This window comes from Vigna unguiculata, chromosome 8 (assembly GCF_004118075.2).
Source record: "Vigna unguiculata cultivar IT97K-499-35 chromosome 8, ASM411807v1, whole genome shotgun sequence".
NCBI classification, from domain to species: domain Eukaryota; kingdom Viridiplantae; phylum Streptophyta; class Magnoliopsida; order Fabales; family Fabaceae; genus Vigna; species Vigna unguiculata.
In genome coordinates this window covers 16,746,260-16,766,291 of record NC_040286.1, presented here as the reverse complement: position 1 = coordinate 16,766,291, position 20,032 = coordinate 16,746,260, and the positions used below count along the sequence as shown (strand labels likewise).

The following is a 20,032-nucleotide window of genomic DNA, read 5'->3' as shown; positions in this document are numbered from 1 at the left end:
ATTTTAATATATACAAATTAAATTTTGTCTCAATTTGGAGAGGAAAAAAATGTTAAATTTTTTAAAAAAAACTAGGACCAAATTGAAAACAGATAACGAATAATAGAACCAAATTGAATACAAAAATCTAATTCTGACACGTGGCATAATATAAACTTGACACGTGTACATTTTTTTTAAATAAAAAAATTAAAAAAAAATTAAAAAAATTTAAAAAAATTTAAAAAAAAATTAAAAAAAATTAAAAAAAAATTAAAAAAAAATCAAAAAAATCACAAGATGACACGTGGCAGTTACTGTTCACATCCGTTAATGATTTGGATGGAGTTAACGGAAAGAAGTTGATTGAAAAAATATAACGAAAAATAGGACCAAATTGAAAACAATTTAAAAAGTAAGATCAAAGTGAAAAAAGTCGACCAAAACTAGGACCAAAAGACTATTTAAGCCATATATTTAAATGTCGTAACTAACATTCGAAGTCATGGATTTCACCAATGAGAATTTCTCCCATTCATTACTTTGAAGACTTAAACGTGTTAGTGACCGTTGATTGTTGTTACTAGCATTTAGAAAGAGTCAAGGCGGGATCCACCACCACCAACGATAATAATAATAATAATAATATTATTATTATGAAAAATAAAAATGCGTATTTTCTCGTGAAGAAGCGCCTCAGGAGCCTACTCAAACTTGGTCAGAATCACACATAACTCACTTGTGGTCACTCTATCCAAATCTAACAAAAACTTGTTGACTCTCTCTATAAAAACTACACGCTCACGCTACCCACACTTCACTCATTTACCTTCATAATGATGGGTTCAGAGAAGAAGAAGCTCCACCAAGACCAACCACAAACACCGCCAAAGCTCTCTCTGCTAACAATTTCGCGGGCGAGCATGCCGCCGGATTTGCCTACTCCACCGCCGCGGACGGCGGTGTCTGTTCCGTTCGACTGGGAGGAGGCGCCGGGGAGGCCTAGGCCCTGCCACAGCGGATCCAGGCCCAAGGGTAGTGATGACGTGGCTAGAACCTTGGAACTTCCTCCGAGGTTGGTTTTGTTGGAGGGCAAGGGTTCGTCGCCGACAACCGTGCTGGACGGGCCTTATGTTGGACGCGCCATGTCTTTTACGACGTCGTGTAGGCCTTCGAAGGACACGTGGAATGCGAATTTCGCGTCTAACAGGTGGAGCGCGTTGAAGAAGAACGAGGCAGAGGAGGGTAGTTTTGACTTATCAACTTCAACTGTGGAGGGAACGAGTAAGGTGAAGATCACAAGGGTTAGAAGAAAAGGAAGCTTTTCGACTCTCTCCCACCGAAGTTCACACATGTGGGTATGTAAGCTTCGTTTCTTGTCCATTTCTTTTCTAAAGGTTTATGCTAATTTGGGAAATGATTTTTAATTTTTAGAGTAGTGTGAACTTAAGGGAAATTTACGGTTAAAAGTATATCAAAATATATCTTCTTGCTGGAAAATAAATTTAAAATTAAATTTGATGAGAATTTTGATTTAATGGAATAACAAAAAAAGGTTAAAAAATGAAATCAACATGTTCTACAAAATGATAAGCATAGTTAATTTAAAGGGATAGCCGTGTTGACACGTTTTTAAAGTGAAATTAACTGATCTTACAAAATTTCTGAGTGAAACGAGAAGTCTTATAGATACAACCTAATTTTGATTATTTTTTTTCTTTTCATTTCAACTAAAATCTTGCAGGATTGACGAAATTTCAATGTAATTTAATTTGAATTGACATAGAATAGGATTGATACAATTTTAGTGCAATTTGATTTAGACTAAAATAGTAAATCGTGTATTTTTAATGATATTAAATACATAATATCAGTTCCTTCATTTATAAATCATACCTCTTTTAGTTTTACGAAAGCCTCCAGTGATTTTAAAAATTAAATTTTCTTCATTTTTTTAAATTAAAAAAATTGGTTTTCTCCCATTCAATTTCTTTGTTATTTTCGTCATACAAACAAATCACCATAAACTGCATCGAGTATGCTTTCAAATAGAAATAGAGTGACAAGAATTTTAATACAGGAAAGTGAACGGGAAAGGCACACTATTTAATATAAAAAGCAAACAAGAAATTAACATATTTTAATAGAAAATAATTTTTTAATAATTAAATTCTAACAATTTCTTTTATAATTTAAAATGATATTTTTAAGTAATTTTTCATTTTTTTATTCTTTTATTTTTTTTATTTTAAAATTATTTAAAAAATATCATCTTGTACCGTAAAAAAAATTGTCAAAATTTAGATATCAAAATATTATTATCCTATTTTAATTCTTTGAAATCTTTGTCCCTTTTCGTTTTCTTGGTACCAAAAGTTGCAGTTCAGAGTTAGCAACATTTTCCTTCCTTTCACCAAGAACAACCTACTCAAACAGCTTGACACTTGACTAGAAGGAACAGAACATTGATTTTTGCTGTTACATTTGGGTTTGGTTGTGATCTTAAAATCTTATTGTGAAGCAATTTGTTAGTGCAGGTAAGCATTTGTGAAACCTTTAAGCAAGTGGTACCCTGGAAGCGCAGGAAAGAAAAGCAGGGAAAATGGATGCCCAAATTTGACAGCGTTTGATCTTTGACCAATGCAACGTTAGATTCCTCTGTCATGGCCATTACCCTAGGGTGGGTAAAAATATGGAAGAGGGTATAACAATGTGGATAATGAATGAAGTTAGATTTTTAAAAATGTTATTGATACTAGACTCGTTGATATACTTCTTGTTCAAAGATAAAATTTATCTCTTTATCATGCGATGTAAAAGTTTGTTTTTTAGATAATCTAAAGTTAGAAACATGGAGATAATAGAGTGAATGATACTCAAAAGTTGAGGTATGACTTTTATTTTTGTTCAATTATGAAAGTATAAAAGAGAGGTTCTTTATATTAGAACTTGGTAGATATATCTTTAAGCAAATAATAATTAGTAAATATTTAGGAAAGGGTATTCTAAGTGTCACTTAGAAGAATAATAGTAAAAAATCGTTTATCATCAATGTACATGAATTTGTAATTTTGTAAGGTGTAACCAAAACAGAGTATTTCTTTTGACCACTTTAAAGAGTATTTGTTTTTGTTCACCACATTTTTATTTGGCTTAGTCTAACTTTTGTATAATTCCTTGATTATATACTCCTCCTTACATATATTTCTTGTTTGTGTTGTTCAAAATAGTAGTCTCTATGGTTTCACTCATTATTTATTGAGTTCTCATCAAACATCATTTGCATTTCCCACTTAATTACAAATTAAGATATTTTTTGAAAGAAATGCTTTTAATTCCAAGAATACTTATGTTTTCAACGAACAATATTTTTCACTATTATCACCTTCGTTTGGTGTTTAACCCAAAAAATATGTTTAAATTTTACTTTTATGTTCATTTAGAAAACCATGATTTTTTTTTTTATACATGGAAATTGTGTGCCTGTTTTAACTCTAAGTCAAATGGAAAATCTTTATGATGCTTAGTTTGCATAAAAAAAATCTACAAATTATGTTTTATTTTCTTGAATGTATTGAATAAAATATGTACCTTAAATTTAATGAGATGTGCGTGTCTTGCAAATCCTATGTTATAATATTCTTGTTTAGTTAGTTGTTGGTTTGGGCAAGGGTTGAGACTTTTCTTTATTTGAACTCTAGTTTTGGGTATAATCGTGGAAGCCTTCTTAAACTCTGCATCTACGTTAAGGTTAATACTTACGCTAGTTAAATATATGCTTTTGTTTCTATAATATTAATATTTTTTTTTCTTTTTCAATATTTTTATTTGTTTCATTTGTCCGGAGAAATTTAAAATTTTATTTTTATTCTCTATAAAGTGATGATGCAAGTGAATAAAAACTCTCCATATAAAATTACAGATGATATGACGACATGAAGACGTTATTAGAAACTAAACTTAAAAATTATATATTTATAAGGATTATATAAAAATATCATATTTATATAGGATTAATAAATAAAATATAGATATTCTAAAGACAAACTTAGTATTTAAACTCTATGACCATAATACGTGTCAAATCCTAATCTTTTTATTAATTTATTTCTTATTTACATGATAAACAAAACATAAATAAAGGGTTAATAATATTATTTTGATTATGTTCTTCAATATATTAAAGTTTATCTTGGTAACTTTACGGCGAATCTTCAGAAATACTTTATCGGTATTAAATTAGATTTGCAAAAATTTTGGACAGATAAATATATAAAATGTATTAAAATTTTTAAAAATAATTTTATTTATATATTATTTTATATATGTGAAGAAAAAAATTTGTATGTAATAGTATTAACAAGTTTTGTATCAATAAGAATTTGTTAAAATTATCAAATATTTATTGTTGGATTCAATGGAAAAGTGTTTATTAAATTTGGTTAAATTTGAGATCATCATCAAAACAAGACTTAATAACGATTTTTAAAATATGATGATAAATTTGTGTTGAGGTTGAAATTTATCTTGATCTTTGACACGAAATTGAAATTCATCTCTGTTTGAAATTTTGATATATTTTGATCCTCAAACTTTAGAAATGAATGAATACCTTTAACCCAATTACATTACATTTTTTGACATGTCAATTGTGTTTTATGCTAGCATTTCAGTTGTTTACACCGTTTAACAAGTTTTTGCTTCGATGTCAGCTTGGAGATGTGTTTAACACGTTAAAAAAGTTTAACGTAATTGGGTTTCTAGTTCAAGTTCCATTCCCAGACATCCACATTCCACCTTCCATACTCTTGTATAGTCCCTTGCTTAAAATCGGAATTAAAATATAATCTTGGATAGATCTCGTATAGAGGTTGTTAGGTTATCCATCTATCTTTCCATACGTCAATTGTCTTCCCCTTTCCTACTTTCCATTCTATGTTTCTTGCAAACTAGTTCCCACATTCTCCTTCACTAGTTACATTCATAATATCTAGCCACCTTAACGTTTCAAGTCTATTATTAGTCCTATGATTCCAAAATTTGTGTATTCATTTGGACTCTATAATGGTTTTCCACAATCCTTCCTTTTCTATTGCTATCCTCCACCTCCATTTTTCGAGTAACGCAATGTTAAAACTCTTGATATCTTTTATGTCCAAGCCACCATCCTCTTTTAGTTTACAAATATTTTTCCATTTTACCCAAGCTATCTTTTTGCCTTCACTACCCTACCTTCATAAAAACTCTCTGTATTTTCTTGACTTCCATTTCCACTTTTGCTGGCATTTTAAACAACAAAAAGTAAATTAAGGGTAAATTTGTTACAACAAATTTGAGCAAACATGTCCTTCTTGCAAACGAAAGATTTTTCCCTTTCCATCTTGCCAATCTCTTCCTTATCTTCTCTACCACCACTTTTCACATGCCATACCTTTTATGATTTCCACCATAATCATTCCCAAGTAAGTAAATGGTAGATTCACTATTTTGTATAGCAACACGCACAAATACTTCCCCTATAAATACAAATACTCCACACCCAACCTATTGTAGTCTTTTATTGCCTAAGAAACCCACATAGTACAACCACTCTCCAAAGATCAACACATCCAAATGTCTCGCATGGAGAACTTTGCCATCAACACCCAAGAAAACTATTCAAATTCCTACCTTGAAGTCTTGTTTTCAAATGGCAAAATCCTACAATCTCAAGATGGTATGTAATTCCAATGTGAAATTTCAGAACTCTTTCGCATACCATACAAATGCACATTCAACCTCTTGAACCATAAAGTGTGCTCAACTCTACAAATTCCAACCACCACATCCATCAACAAGTTGTACTTCTGAATACCCGTATTGAATGAACAAGGAGCCATTATCTATGATGCTCTTCAAATCTCAACAGATGATGACATTGCAGAAATGATTAATTGTAAGTCTCATTAGTCTCATTTACACATTAACACAATAATTGAATTGTTTGTTACCTTCACAAGGTCGCCTGTGGAAATACTTAGTCTTCTACACCCAACTCCCTCATCCTCTTCCAAAAACCCAAACCCTATCGCGCGTTCACCAACAAAGTTATATTATGGAGGATCTCTAGAACAGGTAGGCATCATAGATAGCCCATATGGTTATACTTCAGATCAGACGTTACTGTCATCATGTCAATCCCTCACAATTTCATCTTCAATGACCTTCTAAAAAAAATAACCCAAAGAATACATTATGGGTCCATTCTGTAGTAACCGAAATTGATTACCTTCGTCCTGTCAAGGTAGTTAATAACAAACTTATCCATGACACAGTTGAAATCAAATCAGATAATGATATTACACAAATGATCAACCGTTGGAAAACAGTTCAATGTATGGACTCATATGTGTATCGTCCCGACACTTGTCAATACGTTGAATTGTTTATCCAAACAAGATATATGTGACACCCCGACTACTATACTAAATAATTATTATTTGATAAAAAAATATGGAATCAATTTTTTTTTTCCATACGATTATCCTTGAGAGAACATTAATAATAACATAACTTCATATTCATATATGTAGTTTGCATCTATGTAATTGTTCATGAAATATTACAAAAATATATATTTGTTAAATATTAAGAGTCCTACATCAGAATAGAAGATTTTCTATATTTTTAACATCTCCTAAAGATATTAATAGAAATTATCCATGAGTCAATCTTCAGAAGATCCACCAATAATATCCCGAACAACTCTCACTGAGCAAGTTCCTCTTCTGCTCATGCAACAGGTACATATGAAAAACAAAATATGAAAGGAGTGAGGTCTTTATAAGCCTTAAATATCAATCTTAATAAACTCAACAAACAATGCAGACACCGGGGGCCTAGATTTGGACCTATAACCACCAAACTTGATCTTGTTTTACCAGACATATGGATCCATATTCCACTTCTGATGATCCAATCTGAACATCAAAAGTTGCTTTGGGAAGTGATTAGGTAGTTGAGTATTTCTCATAAAATATTGGTACAATCATAATTATTTCTTTCTCAAGAATATTAGCCATTCATCGGCTCACAAAAGAGATATATACTCACTACCTAACCTTGGCGATGCCGAGCAGGTATCGGATAGTCCCAAGTTTGGCCTATGAATATCCTAGTCCAGGGCGCTATTCTGAACTATCCAGATATTCACCTACTTGGTAAAACTTCCTTAGACCCCACCATGGTCCCTGCCTTTCATCCCGCAGTGTACCAAACTGTGACTTCCCAAATACAAACACTTTGACACTGGTTTAATCTCAACTTATTGAAACCAGACTTAACTCTTACTTAACTGACATACTCTTGGATATTTTCAAAGGTCATTAAATGTGATGACTATCAATTCATGTCATTGTATAAACTATACAAAGAATATAAAACAACGATAAAATGTATATACAATTTTCTTATATCCAAGCTCACTGAATAAAATAGTATATACTTTCACTTCACATTTATTTATTTTTAATTGTAAAAATAATGATAAAATAAGAATCAAAGCAAGAACTTTAAATAAATAATTAGATAAGGGTAAGAACGTTATAAATAAACAAAAATATAAATTAAACAAGACCAATACTAATTGGAGATTAAATAAAATAAATAAACAGGACCAGTGCATAACTGGAGATAAATTAAATTAAATTAAATAAATAAATAGGACCAATGCGTAACTGGAGATAAATAAAATAAACTAAATAAACAGGACCAGTGCGTAACTGGAGATAAATAAAATAAAATAAAATAAATAAACAGGACCAGTGCGTAACTGGAGATAAATAAAATAAAATAAATAAAATAAATAAACAGGATCAATACATATTTGGAGATTAAATAAGTAAACAAGATCCGTGTATAATTAGAGGTTAAATAAAATAAATATAAGAGGATAATAAATGAAAATAAGTTAAATGAAAGTAAAAAGAATAATATATGAGTCAAAATAAATAAAAGATTAATATAAAACCCATGAGCTTATCAAGATTAATATATAAGAGCTTAACCTCACTCCCCCTTACCTTATTGATTGAAGGGCACACTAATAATCTTTGAAGAAGACTAAGATATCTTTGAATCTTTGCTCTATACTTTCTTTCCCTCTCTTCTTTCTCTTCCTCTTTCTCTCTCTCTCTCTCCTTTCTTTCTCTTTCTCTTTTTCTTTCTCCTTTCTTTCTCTCTCTCCCTCCTTTCTTTCTTTCTTTCTTTCTTTCTCACTTTCTCACTTTCTCACTTTCTCACCTCACCGTAACTTCTCTCATTCCATATATATATAAAGCAAAGCATATGCATGTTTATCCAAATCATCATTATCCTCCTTTTTTTTTTCTTCTTATCTTTTCTTCTTATCTTCTTATCCTTTCTTATTCTTTTCTTTTTTCTTTTTCTTTTCTATATTATTTTTTTTCTCTTTTAAAAAATCCTTCATATATATATATATATATATAATATTTGTTTTGTTTTATTCTTATTGTTATTTTCAATAAGTAAAATTACATCATGATAAAATATATTTTTAATGTTTAAAATGCATTTAGATAAAATATGAAACATTAGTAAAAATATAAGATTTTCTAAATGCTTTATTTAAAATAAATAATACAGTTTATTAAAAAAAAGATGTTACATTTCTCCCCTCCTTTTAGGAATTTCGTCCCCGAAATTCACGTGGTTGCAAAAAGATGGGGATACATCTCTCTCATACTACTTTCTAATTCCCAAGTTGCATCACCTTCATCTTGTTGATTCCACAATATCTTTACCAAAGGTATGTCCTTTTCTCGAAGTTGTTTAATCCTTCGATCTCCAATCCTTACAGGAAGCACATCATAAGTAAGGTTTTCTCGTATTTGTACTATATCAGGTTCTATCACATGAAAAGGGTCATGAATATATTTACGAAGTTGAGACACATGAAAAACATTATGAAGTTTTGAAAGGTTTGGAGGTAAAGCAATTTGGTATGCGACAGAACCAATTCTTTTAAGGATTTGATAAGGACCTATGAATTTGGGTGTAAGTTTCCTAGATTTGATAGCTCTACCAACCCCAGTTACAGGTGTAACTTTCAAGAAAACATGATCTCCTTCTTCAAACTCAAGGGGTTCCCTTCGTTTATCATAGTAACTTTTCTGCCTATCTTGAGAAGTTTTCATCTTTTCCCTGATCATTTTAATCTTCTCAGTTGCTTGTTGAATTACCTCTGGACCCAAAACTAAGGAATTTCCATTCTCATACCAACACAACGGGGTTCTACACCTTCTCCCATATAGAGCCTCATATGGAGCCATTCCTATGCTTGAGTGGAAACTGTTGTTATAAGTGAACTCTATAAGTGGTAGAAATTTCTCCCAACTTTCAGTTTGTTCTAAAACACAGGCTCTCAACAAGTCTTCTAAAGATTGGATAGTCCTTTCTGATTGTCCATCAGTTTGAGGGTGATAAGCTGAACTAAGCCTAACTTTTGTTCCCAAGGCTTTTTGTAAGCTATCCCAAAATCTAGATGTGAAACGAGGGTCTCTATCAGAAATTATACTAAAAGGTACTCCATGTAGTTTGATAATTTCTTTTATGTACAAATGAGCTAACTTTTCTAAGGAAAATCTAATGTTAATAGGTAGAAAGTGAGCAGATTTTGTTAATCTATCTACAATGACCCAAATTGCATCATGACCTGACACAGTCTTTGGTAAACCTGTCACAAAATCCATGGATATGCTTTCTCATTTCCATTCCGGTACATCTAAGGATTGTAGTTCCCCATAAGGCTTTCTATGTTCAACTTTTGTTTTCTGACACACTAGACAACGTGCAACAAACTCCACCACTTCTTTCTTCATCCCAGACCACCAAAACATTTTCTTTAAGTCTTAATACATCTTTGTAGTACCCGGATGAATACTTAAGCTACTCTTATGAGCTTCCTCCATTATCAACTTTCTCAACTCTTCTTTTGCAGGTATGCAAATTCTATCTCTAAACTTGATGATTCCATTTGAATCTTTGTGGAATTCAGATTCCTTTCCTTCAACTTTTGCTATCAATTTTTCTTGCAAAAATTGACCTCTTTCTTGAGCTCTCTTTATTTCTTCTAAGAATTCACTTGATATTTTTAACATTCCTAAGCATATGCTATTGGGTCTAAGTTTTACAGCTAAGTTCAAGTCTCTGAATGATTCTATCAAATCCAATTATTTCACCATCATCATGGATGCATGTATAGACTTTCGACTTAAAGCATCAGCAACAACATTTGCTTTCCCAGGGTGATATTGCAGCTCAAAGTCATAATCCTTAAGAAATTCCATCCATCTACGTTGTCTCATATTTAGTTCTTTCTGATCAAAAAGGTACTTCAAACTTTTATGGTCACTAAAAACTTCAAACCTTGCCCCATACAAGTAATGTCTCCATATTTTCAATGCAAACACCACTGCAGCTAATTCCAAATCATGTGTAGGATAATTAAGCTCATGTTGCTTGAGTTGTCGTGAAGCATAAGCTGCAACTTTTCTTTCTTGCATTAACACACATCCTAATCCTTGTCTGCATGCATCACAATATACCTCAAAATTTTTTGTAGGGTCAGGAAGGATTAAAACAGGTGCAGATGTTAATTTTTTCTTCAACTCTTGAAAACTAAACTCACATGCTTCATTCCATTTGAAAGGTTTTCCCTTACGTGTTAACTTAGTCAAAGGCAATGCTAATTTAGAAAATCTTTCAATGAATTTTCTATAGTAGCCTGCTAATCCTAAGAAACTTCGTATTTCTGTGATATTCTTTGGTTGTTCCCAAAGCAATACCGCTTGAACCTTTGAGGGGTCAACTGCAATGCCATTTTGTGATATCACATGACCCAAAAATTGAACTTCTCTCAACCAGAATTCACACTTTGACCATTTTCCATACAATTGTCTTTCTCTTAGAATTTGTAACACAATCCTCAAATGCCTCTCATGTTCTTCATGATTTTTGGAATAAATTAAAATGTCGTCAATGAAAACAACCACAAATTTATCCAAAAATTCATGAAAAATACGGTTCATATAATCCATAAAAATGGCAGGAGCATTGGTCACACCAAAAGGCATTACCAAGTACTCATAATGACCGTATCTTGTCCTAAAAGCTGTCTTTTGAATATCTTCTGCCTTGACTCGAATCTGATGATAACCAGATTTTAAGTCAATTTTGGAATATACCACAGCACCTCTCAATTGATCCATCAAATCATCAATCCTTGGTAGAGGGTATTTGTTCTTAATGGTGATTTTGTTAAGCTGACGATAATCCACACACAACCTCATAGTGCCATCCTTTTTCTTGACTAACAATACTGGCGCACCCCAGGGAGAAACACTAGGTCTGATGAATTGTTTATCCAACAATTCTTCTATTTGTTTTTCTAATTCTGCTAACTCTAGAGGTGACATCCTATAAGGGGCTATAGACACAGGTCTTGATCCTGGTACCAAGTCTATAGTGAATTCTATTTCTCTTTGTGGAGGTAACCCAGGAACATCTTCAAGGAAAACATCAAGATACTCACAAACAACAGGAAACTTATTAATGTCTGGAATTTCCTTGACTTTTAAAGAAGTTAAGATCATGTATACTTGAGATCCTTTTGGGATTTCATTGTGGTTGGTAGTACTCTCTTTTAATTCTTTTGAGTCAAAAACTTCACCTATGTGTGATTCAAAAATTAAAGTCTTATCGTGACAGTTTAGGAGAACATGGTTGGAAGATAACCAGTCCATTCCAAGAACAATATCCAAATGAGACAAGGGTAGACATATAAGATTTACAGAAAATTTTCTATTCCCTATAGAAATATTGCAATTTGTACATGCAAGTGAAGTCGTGACTGGAACATTGGTAGGAGTAGACACAGTTAAATCATATGGTAATAAAGAGATAGGTAACTTTAAATGTTTGACACACTCATGTGATATGAAAGAATGAGTAGCACCTGAATCATATAGTACATTAACGAGGTGACCATTTATGATGCATTTACCTTGGATTAGATCTTCAGATTGAACAGCTTCAGTACCATTCATCGTGAAGACTCTCCCGGTTGTCTTTGGTCTTCCAAGTTGATTCTTTCCTCTGTTGATGCTTCCTCTACTTCCTTGCTCCTTAATTAACTCTTTGCATTCATTACGATAATGACCCAACTTCCCACAATTGAAGCAAGTTATAGTCCTTATGGTGCAATTTCTTGACAGATGAGGTCCTCCACAGTGGAAACATTTGATAGGGTTGGTTATGCTTGAATTATTGGCAGGAGAGGAATGTCTTTGTCCTGAAGAATTCCATGAAGCATGAGATGGACGTTGGTAGGGTTTCTTATTATTAAAATCATTTCTTTTGTGCCTCAAAGGCCCTCCTTGCCTCCATTGAGTTTGCCTTGCCTTAGTATCATCCTCATAAATCCTACAACGGTTTACAAGATTGGGAAAGGAAGAAATCTCTAAATAACCAACTGCTTGTTTAATATCAGGTCTCAGTCCACTTTCAAACTTGGAACAACGGGAACGTTCATCAACTCTATCATGAAAGTAAGGACAAAACTTTGACAACTCGTCAAACTTTGCTGCATATTCTCCTACAGACATGATTCCTTGACGAAGATTAAGGAATTCAACTTCTTTCCTCCTCCGAAGATCCTCTGGAAAATATTTTTCCAGAAACTTTTGTTTGAAGGCTTCCCAAGTAATTTGTCTCCCTTCATCCTCCAATTGTTGTTTTGTAAATCTCCACCAGTTTTCAGCTTCTTCAACGAGCATAAATGTAGCAAATGTGACTCTATTTGCATCTGCACACGTCATTGCGATGAAAATTTTCTCAATTTCTGCTATCTATGACTGAGCACCTTCAGGATTAAATCCCCCTTTAAATTTTTGTGGATTATTCCTGCGAAAGGTTTCTAATCCTTGATTTTCCATGGGTTCAACATTTTGTTTTTGGCTCATATTTTCCAGGACAATTGTCATTCTTTCCAACAACTCATTGGTAATGTTTGGTCCATTATCCATCTTTTCCTGAAAGAATGAACAATTTCCTTAGTTTTCTTTAGATTTTTTTTTTTAAACTATTGTTAAAACTTATCCTTACTACAAGTATTAATTGTTGTTATTACTTACTTTTATTAGTCTACTTATCTTGCATTTCTCTTTTACAAGAAAAATGTAAGAACAAACAACTTGCACCTCTACTTACTAGTAGAGACTACAAACATGGAAGACACCATACCCAAGGTCTTGACAGAAAGAACTGCTCTGATACCACTAAATGTGACACCCCGACTACTATACTAAATAATTATTATTTGATAAAAAAATATGGAATCAATTTTTTTTTCCATACGATTATCCTTGAGAGAACATTAATAATAACATAACTTCATATTTATATATGTAGTTTGCATCTATGTAATTGTTCATGAAATATTACAAAAATATATATTTGTTAAATATTAAGAGTCCTACATCAGAATAGAAGATTTTCTATATTTTTAACATCTCCTAAAGATATTAATAGAAATTATCCATGAGTCAATCTTCAGAAGATCCACCAATAATATCCCGAACAACTCTCACTGAGCAAGTTCCTCTTCTGCTCATGCAACAGGTACATATGAAAAACAAAATATGAAAGGAGTGAGGTCTTTATAAGCCTTAAATATCAATCTTAATAAACTCAACAAACAATGCAGACACCGGGGGCCTAGATTTGGACCTATAACCACCAAACTTGATCTTGTTTTACCAGACATATGGATCCATATTCCACTTCTGATGATCCAATCTGAACATCAAAAGTTGCTTTGGGAAGTGATTAGGTAGTTGAGTATTTCTCATAAAATATTGGTACAATCATAATTATTTCTTTCTCAAGAATATTAGCCATTCATCGGCTCACAAAAGAGATATATACTCACTACCTAACCTTGGCGATGCCGAGCAGGTATCGGATAGTCCCAAGTTTGGCCTATGAATATCCTAGTCCAGGGCGCTATTCTGAACTATCCAGATATTCACCTACTTGGTAAAACTTTCTTAGACCCCACCATGGTCCTTGCCTTTCATCCCGCAGTGTACCAAACTGTGACTTCCCAAATACAAACACTTTGACACTGGTTTAATCTCAACTTATTGAAACCAGACTTAACTCTTACTTAACTGACATACTCTTGGATATTTTCAAAGGTCATTAAATGTGATGACTATCAATTCATGTCATTGTATAAACTATACAAAGAATATAAAACAACGATAAAATGTACATACAATTTTCTTATATCCAAGCTCACTGAATAAAATAGTATATACTTTTACTTCACATTTATTTATTTTTAATTGTAAAAATAATGATAAAATAAGAATCAAAGCAAGAACTTTAAATAAATAATTAGATAAGGGTAAGAACGTTATAAATAAACAAAAATATAAATTAAACAGGACCAATACTAATTGGAGATTAAATAAAATAAATAAACAGGATCAGTGCATAACTGGAGATAAATTAAATTAAATTAAATAAATAAATAGGATCAGTGCGTAACTGGAGATAAATAAAATAAACTAAATAAACAGGACCAGTGCGTAACTGGAGATAAATAAAATGAAATAAAATAAATAAACAGGACCAGTGCGTAACTGGAGATAAATAAAATAAAATAAATAAAATAAATAAACAGGATCAATACATATTTGGAGATTAAATAAGTAAACAAGATCCGTGTATAATTAGAGGTTAAATAAAATAAATATAAGAGGATAATAAATGAAAATAAGTTAAATGAAAGTAAAAAGAATAATATATGAGTCAAAATAAATAAAAGATTAATATAAAACCCATGAGCTTATCAAGATTAATATATAAGAGCTTAACCTCACTCCCCCTTACCTTATTGATTGAAGGGCACACTAATAATCTTTGAAGAAGACTAAGATATCTTTGAATCTTTGCTCTATACTTTCTTTCCCTCTCTTCTTTCTCTTCCTCTTTCTCTCTCTCTCTCCTTTCTTTCTCTTTCTCTTTTTCTTTCTCCTTTCTTTCTCTCTCTCCCTCCTTTCTTTCTTTCTTTCTTTCTTTCTCACTTTCTCACTTTCTCACTTTCTCACCTCACCGTAACTTCTCTCATTCCATATATATATAAAGCAAAGCATGTGCATGTTTATCCAAATCATCATTATCCTCCTTTTTTCTTCTTCTTATCTTCTTATCCTTTCTTATTCTTTTCTTTTTTCTTTTTCTTTTCTATATTATTTTTTTTTTCTCTTTTAAAAAATCCTTCATATATATATATATATATATATATATATATATATATATAATATTTGTTTTGTTTTATTCTTATTGTTATTTTCAATAAGTAAAATTACATCATGATAAAATATATTTTTAATGTTTAAAATGCATTTAGATAAAATATGAAACATTAGTAAAAATATAAGATTTTCTAATTGCTTTATTTAAAATAAATAATACAGTTTATTAAAAAAAAGATGTTACAATATACACGTCCATCAAGAGTCTATTAAATAAGGAAACATCTGAATCCTTGATTAAATGCATATCCAAAAGGGGTACAAGATTTAATTATCCATTTTGGTTCTAATGAATTTTATTTTTTTATTAATTATGTCAATTAGGTTATGTGTACTGAATTTCATTCAATAATTATATTTCCTTATACATTGTAAATTTCATTACTACATATTTCGTAATTCAAAAATATATTGCAAAATATATAAACTACAAACAAACAAATTAATACAAGTGGGGAGAATGTAAAATCCTAGAAATTGGCATTTTGGAATTGATAGTGGTTTAAAAATAGTGAGACTCGATTATTTAATGTTAAAAGGTTTTAGTATAAATAGTTTTGTTATAAATGAGTTTCATTATTTTAAAAACACATAATCTCTCTAGAAACTACTTTTCTAGAGTTCTCTGACTTCTCTCTAGAAGTTCTCACCTTCTGTTCATCTGTTTGAAGATCGGAGACCGCTAGGGTGGTCCTCTTGACGAGCTCTTCCTTTTTATCCGATCAGTCTCTTCATACATGTTACAAAGGTGATGCTTGGACTAGGGCTTTTGGTTTCGTTTGGGGTCATAACCTCTTGGTGTTAGAATTATGGTGGATGAGCCATTGTTGGGTGCTAGAGGGAGTTGGAGTTGAGATGGTGGTTTTGCTACAATTGTGGCCAAGTGAAGATTGCTCGGGTCTTTGGTATGTCTCGTGGTGATTAAAGGATTCAGATTCAAAGTCAATTTGAATTGTCCTTTTACAAGGTTGGGACATAATCTCAAAGGTGAATTGGTTGTCTTCCAATCTCATTACTATGGGGTTGTGTATGGGTCAGGGTAGCGCAGTGGTATAGTGGTGGGTTATTCATATCAATGGTTGGAGGTGCAAGAGAAGAGTTATCTTGCTCATGACCTGGTGGTTGATACAGTAGTGATTTCTCAAGAATAACAAAAGGTGTATTTCTTATGAGGATTGGTTAACAATGTTCAATGATCACCAATAGCTAGAAGTGTGGTGTTGCACAAAAGAAGTTGGACAGGAGAAGTAGGAGATGAATTGGGTTATGGTTTCAAATTGAAGTGTCAACGTAGAAGTGAGAAAACGATAGTAAAAGCTTAAATGATAAAAAAAAAGGGGTTCAAGTCCTTGGTTTGATGAGGTAAGAGCAAGAATTGGTAGAGAAGTATGAGAATCTAAGCTGGGAAGTGAAGTTGTTAGGAGATTGCATCAGTGTAGTCATCTAACTAAAACTAGTGGCTTTGTCAAAATGGTTGGGAAAAAAGGCAAATTGGACAATCCTAGTTTGAGATGTATCACAAAGCTACTAGGTATTGATCAAACTAGAAATTTCAAGTCAAGAAAAGATGTGGTTCTACGGGTATGATGCATGAATGTTACAGGTTAGAATATTAAGAGGTGTTGATTGAATGTTAGAATTTGGTGTTGTCATTACAACAGTTGAAGGGTTCAGTCTAGAAGTGGGATAACATTATTATGGACTATGTTACCTACTGGTCAAAGTCATTAAAAGAAGGTATAATTACTCGTATAGTACCCAGTTTGGGACTAGGGTGTCAAATAGGTACCCGGTTTAAAAAAAGTATCAATTGCATCCCAACTTTTGAAAAAGTGCTTCAATTAGGTTTCTTTCAGATAGAGTTGACTAACGCCGTTAGTCAACATGCCACGTGTCAGTCTGTAGTTTTTTTTAATTTTTTTTTAAAATTTTTGAAAATAAAAATAAAAATGCCACGTGTCAAGTCCTTGGGTATGACACGTGGCATTGTTAGTGTCACGTGGCATTGTTAGTGCCACGTGTTAGTATCACTATTAGATGCCATTGTGTTGATTTCGATTTAGTCCCCATATATGTTTTTTTGTTTCAATTTAGTACTTAAGTATGTGTATCTGATTCAATTTTGTCCCAATTTTTTTTAATAATTAAAATCTATTTTTTTATAAAATTAAAAGTAATTAAGTATAAAAATTTAACAAAAATTAAGTATTTGATGTTTATATTAAAATTTAGTGGTAAAAGTCATTTTATTAAGTCATTTTTAATAATAAAAAAAAATAGTATAACATTCAAACCAATAGAAATTTTGGTTTAAAATTAGTAAGAGACAATATTGTTCTATTTTAAAAAAAAAATTAACAAAACATGAGTACTTAACAAAAAAGTAATATGTTAAAAAGTCGTTTTTAATAAAAAAATATTAGTATAACATTTATGTAAATAATAAATTTGGTCTGAAATTGAGAGGAACAATATAAATATTAGTACTTAATTTTGTAAAAATATTTATACATAATTATTTTTAATCTTACAAAAAATGGATTACAAAAATATTTTAATTATTAAAAAAAATTGGGACACAATTGAATCAGATACACATACTTAGGTACTAAATTAAAACAAAAAGACATATATGGGGACTAAATCGAAATCAACACAATGACATCTGATAGTGACACTAACACGTGGCACTAACAATGCCACGTGTCACACACAAGGACTTGACACGTGACATTTTTATTTTTATTTTCAAAAGAAATTTAAAAAATTTTAAAAAATTTTAAAAAAATCAAAAAATATCAAAAAAAATAAAAAAAACCACAGACTAACATGTGGCACGTTGACTAACGGCGTTAGTCAACTCTGTCTGAAAGGGACCTAATTGAAGTACTTTTTCAAAAGTTGGGATGCAATTGACACTTTCTTTAAACCGGGTACCTATTTGACACCCTAGCCCCAAACTGAGTACTATACGACTAATTATACCTTAAAAGAAGCATGATGTCGTGAAGATTATGGTGGATAGGATGACAAAGAGTGCTCACTTCTTATTGGTATGTCAGAAGTCGTGTGTGGTCAAGCCAATTGAGTGGTCCTTAAAGGAGGGAATCAGATGGTGTGAGGTGGTAACTAATATGTTTTAGATTGAGACTAAGGCTATCTTCATATTTTGGTAAAAACCTACAAGAGGCAGTGAAGGGCATATGGAAGGTGAGTCGGCATATCAGATAAAAATCGGTTGGTTGGACCTAAAGGATCCTTCAAGCTTTGGGTTTGAAGTTGAGAAGTTTCTCTAAGAGCAATGACTACACAAATCTACACTATTGAGCACCATATCGGATAACATAGAGGCAAGGTTTCTAGTTAGTTAATGTGTTGAGGTCAATAAGTCAGATAAGTCTAGGTGGTTGTGGTAAGACAATATGAGGAGACCATAATTTTCCTTCTACCTAATGAGCGAATTTTTGAGGATGAAAACTTTTCTAGTTGGGGAGAATGTAAAACCCTAGAAATTGACATTTTAGAATTGATAGTGGTTTAAAAATAGTGAGACTCGATTATTTAATATTAAAAGGTTTTAGTATAAATAGTTTTGTTATAAACGAGTTTCATTATTTTAAAAACACACCATCTCTCTAGAAACCACTTTTCTAGAGTTCTCTGACTTCTCTCTAGAAGTTCTCACCTTCTGTTCATCTGTTTGAAGATCGGAGACCGCTAGGGTGATCCTCTTGGCGAGCTCTTCCTTTCTATCCGATCAATTTTTTCAAACATGTAAGTTGAACTTCTGCTCGTTTTCTTGTGGGTCTTCTCTATTCTGGCTTGCATGTGACCATGCTTTGGTTGCATGTGACGTTTTAATCATCAATATGAGTCTTTGTTGGTCAGTGATCATAACGGTAGGTCCTAATCGTTCTTGTGTTGTTCCTAGGTATAGATAGAGTGTCCTGTGGAGCAAAAGGTGTTTTGGTGTCCTTGAGTCTATTGAGCTGTTTGGGCCGATTGAGCCGCTTTTTCAAGTAAGGGAAGCTTGTATTATCTTGCTTTGCAGTGTTTTTCTAAATTAATAATTGCATGTTGATGAATTTGATCTATGATGAGTATGGTTTTTTTGCTTGTATGATTTGATATATACTTTTCGTAGCTAAATCCACAGGTTGTGGAAATATCCACTAGTTACTTGTGGAATTCACTGTTTGAATTATACTTCTCGTAGTTGAATCCACAAGCTGTGGAAATGTCCACTGGTTACTTGTGGAATACGTTGGTGTGAATTCTTCATCCTAAAGCCAAATCCACGGGTTGTGGGAAAATCCCTAGGTTACTTGTGGAACCTTCTATTTGTTTCTTCACCTTTAACATAAATTGTCATCTCCCCTCTATCATGTGTGACATTTATGTTTTCCTTTGTGTTTATGAAGTTTTACTAGTTGTTCTTGAACATTTATGTTATAGAGTGCTTATTACATGAAATTATGAAATATGATATGTGAATATGATGAATGAGTTGTATATAATTGGTGGGTATGTTTTATAAGTGATGAGGTTATAAGTATGAAAGAGAATCAGTGAAATGAGACGGTTAAAGTTGGACTGCATCTTTGTTTTTGAAGTGTTGGATTATGAGGAAATGTGATGATGGTAAGAGAGTGAAAGTGGATGTTAATGGAATG

General features: G+C 32.0%; 2 protein-coding genes across 3 annotated transcripts; one reads left to right on the top strand and one right to left on the bottom strand.

The window, feature by feature from the left end:
- Window positions 1-660: 660 nt before the first annotated feature.
- LOC114193655 (uncharacterized protein At4g00950-like) lies at window positions 661-2,958 on the top strand. Of its 2 annotated transcripts, none has more exons than XM_028083539.1 (2): window positions 661-1,337; window positions 2,512-2,958. In XM_028083539.1, exons 1-2 carry the CDS (start codon window positions 816-818, stop codon window positions 2,518-2,520), a joined length of 531 nt encoding a protein of 176 aa, XP_027939340.1. In that variant the 5' UTR covers window positions 661-815; the 3' UTR covers window positions 2,521-2,958. The 2 variants fall into 2 exon arrangements, with proteins under 2 accessions (XP_027939340.1, XP_027939339.1); XM_028083538.1 differs by having other exon boundaries at window positions 671-1,337; window positions 2,517-2,958.
- Window positions 2,959-8,681: 5,723 nt separating this feature from the next.
- On the bottom strand, window positions 8,682-9,308 carry LOC114194937. The gene has a single exon (XM_028085338.1). It carries the CDS (start codon window positions 9,306-9,308, stop codon window positions 8,682-8,684), a length of 627 nt encoding a protein of 208 aa, XP_027941139.1.
- Between the last annotated feature and the right edge of the window lie 10,724 nt (window positions 9,309-20,032).

Excerpts from the sequence above, each read along its gene's own strand:
- LOC114193655 (XM_028083538.1), top strand. The coding sequence starts at position 816 with ATGATGGGTTCAGAGAAGAAGAAGCTCCACCAAGACCAACCACAAACA. Across the intron at positions 1,338-2,516 it reads ACCGAAGTTCACACATGTGG|GTAAGCATTTGTGAAACCTT; the intron begins GTATGTAAGCTT and ends TTGTTAGTGCAG.
- LOC114194937 (XM_028085338.1), bottom strand. The coding sequence starts at position 9,308 with ATGGCTCCATATGAGGCTCTATATGGGAGAAGGTGTAGAACCCCGTTG.